Consider the following 2500-nt stretch of genomic DNA (forward strand, 5'->3'; position numbering starts at 1 on the left):
CAACTGTTGGGTCGGGTATTAGTAGTTACCATATCTATAGGAGTATATCTTCAATGATTTGATTTGTGTATCATATCTTCCTAATTCTGCTCGTGTCATACTTGTATATAAACTCATGTATGTCATTTGAGAATCAATAATCAAAATATATTTTCCAAAGTCTATCATGGTATCAGGAGCCTAAATTTGTCATACGACAAAAATACCCCCACAACCCTATTTTTTTTTTCAAACCTCAGTTACTCCTCCTAAGCGCCGCCGCCTTCCACCATGGCTACCAGCTCCGGCACGCTTCCCAGTGACAATGTCACTCCGCACAATCCCGCCGATCCTGCCTCTACATTGATAAACGTCAATGTATCGAATGTCTCCAAACTTGACGGGACAAACTATATCACTTGGAGTATCCAACTTCAAGCCCTCCTCGAAGGATACAACCGCGAGTCTTATCTCGACCAAACCACTGCTCCGGCGTCCACGGTCATCACTAATGACACCATCACGCCAAATCCGATGTACACCCCATGGCACCGTCAAGATCGGCTCGTGTTTTCAGCACTCCTTGGCTCGATCTCACCCGCTTGCCAAGCACTCGTCGCGACGTCCTCTTCCTCTGCTGCTGCATGGAAATCTTTGGCCGACACCTATGGACGCTCCAGTCATGGACATGTAAAACAAATAAAAGAACAACTACGTCGGCATAACAAAGGAGCCAAATCAATCGATGAATACATGCGATTCTTCAAGATCAAGGCGGATGAACTTGCATTGCTCGGAAAACCGATGGATCATGAAGATCTTGTTGATCTTATTCTTGTTGGCCTAGGTGATGAGTACAAGGCGGTCAAAGATGCGGTTCATGCTCGAGATACATCTATCTCATTCATCGAACTTCATGAGATGCTGATTTGGTTGTCTCTCAACCATCGGATATTCCGATCTCCGCCCATGTTGCACACTCCAGTGGCCGTCCCCCTTAGCGTGCTCGCGGTGGCCGACAACACTCAACCTACAATCATCGGATGCCATCTCCTACGACAAACACTCAGTCGTACACGCGCGGATCTCCTCGGCCCTACCTTGGAAAATGCCAATTGTGTGGCACCCAAGGTCATAGTGCAAGGACTTGTCACCTTCTCCCAGCACCGATCTCCCGGACCTCCAATCAGTTCTCGGCTCCACCATCGGACGTCTCTCCATGGCGTCCCACAGCTCATCACGCGGCTGTACCTCCTCCACAACCTTCATCACCATGGTTACTTGATTCCGGTGCATCCCATCATGTAACATCTGATCTGGCGAATCTATCGTTACACTCACCGTATCATGGAGATGACGAAGTTGTCATTGGCGATGGCTCAGGGCTTGCGATAACACACACTGGTTCCTCTACTCTTCCTTCTAAATCTCACCCACTTAAGCTTCATAACATTCTTTATGTCCCGACCATGCATCGTAATCTCTTATCAATTCATCAACTTTGCCTCTCTAATAACGTGTCTGTGGAATTTTTCTCTCACTCCTTTTAGGTGAAGGATCTCAACACGAGGGCAATCCTAGCAAGAGGCCCACTTAAGCACGGTATGTATGAATGGCCATCTTCCTCCTCGTCTCAACCCACCAATAAACCGCCCCCGTCTCTTGCACTCTCCAGTGCCAAAACATCTCTTTCCGAGTGGCACTCTAGATTAGGCCATCCATCCCGAGAAGTACTTAATTTCATTGTTTCGAGTTTTTCCCTTCCTTTGTCATGTAGTTCTAATCGTTCTTGGTCTTGTGAGTCTTGCCATATCAATAAAACACATAAACTTCCTTTCTATTCTTCTTCGGCCAAATCTTCTCGCCCTCTTGAACTTGTTTATTCGGATGTTTGGACATCACCAATCACTTCGTTTGACGGGTTCAAGTACTATGTCATTTTCATAGATCATTTTTCTCGTTACACTTGGTTCTTCCCTATCCGTCAAAAATCCCATGTCGCAACCATTTTTCCACGTTTCAAAAGTCTCGTTGAAAATCGTTTCAACCAAAAAATAGTCACCCTCTTTACCGACAATGGTGGGGAATATATTTCCTTAAGGAATTACTTATCCTCCCATGGCATTTCCCATCATACCTCTCCACCCCACACACCGGAACAAAATGGAATATCGGAACGAAAGCACCGACACATTGTGGAAACCGAACTTACCCTACTCACTCGTGCAAAAATCCCCACCGAGCTATGGACCTACGCCTTACCAACGACGGTTTACCTAATAAACCGCCTACCATCTTCATCCCTTCATCGTCGGTCTCTTTATGAAACACTTCTCGGGGAACCTCCAAACTACTCCAAACTCCGAACCTTTGGCTGCTTGTGCTTTCCTTGGCTCCGCCCATATACTCCTCACAAACTATCTCCTCGGTCAGCTCCTTGTGTGTTCGTCGGGTACTCACTCACCCAAAGTGCCTTTCTATGTCTCCATGTCCCGACATCATGTCTCTACATCTCCCGTCA

At 46.6% G+C, this 2500-nt stretch overlaps 1 protein-coding gene across 1 annotated transcript; it reads left to right on the top strand.

The window, feature by feature from the left end:
* The first annotated feature begins 270 nt into the window (after nucleotides 1-270).
* Nucleotides 271-1287, top strand: LOC109116754. The gene has a single exon (XM_019202731.1). It carries the CDS (start codon nucleotides 271-273, stop codon nucleotides 1285-1287), a length of 1017 nt encoding a protein of 338 aa, XP_019058276.1.
* The last annotated feature ends 1213 nt before the right edge of the window (nucleotides 1288-2500 follow it).

This window comes from Tarenaya hassleriana, unplaced genomic scaffold (assembly GCF_000463585.1).
Source record: "Tarenaya hassleriana unplaced genomic scaffold, ASM46358v1 Cleome23, whole genome shotgun sequence".
NCBI classification, from domain to species: Eukaryota; Viridiplantae; Streptophyta; class Magnoliopsida; order Brassicales; family Cleomaceae; genus Tarenaya; species Tarenaya hassleriana.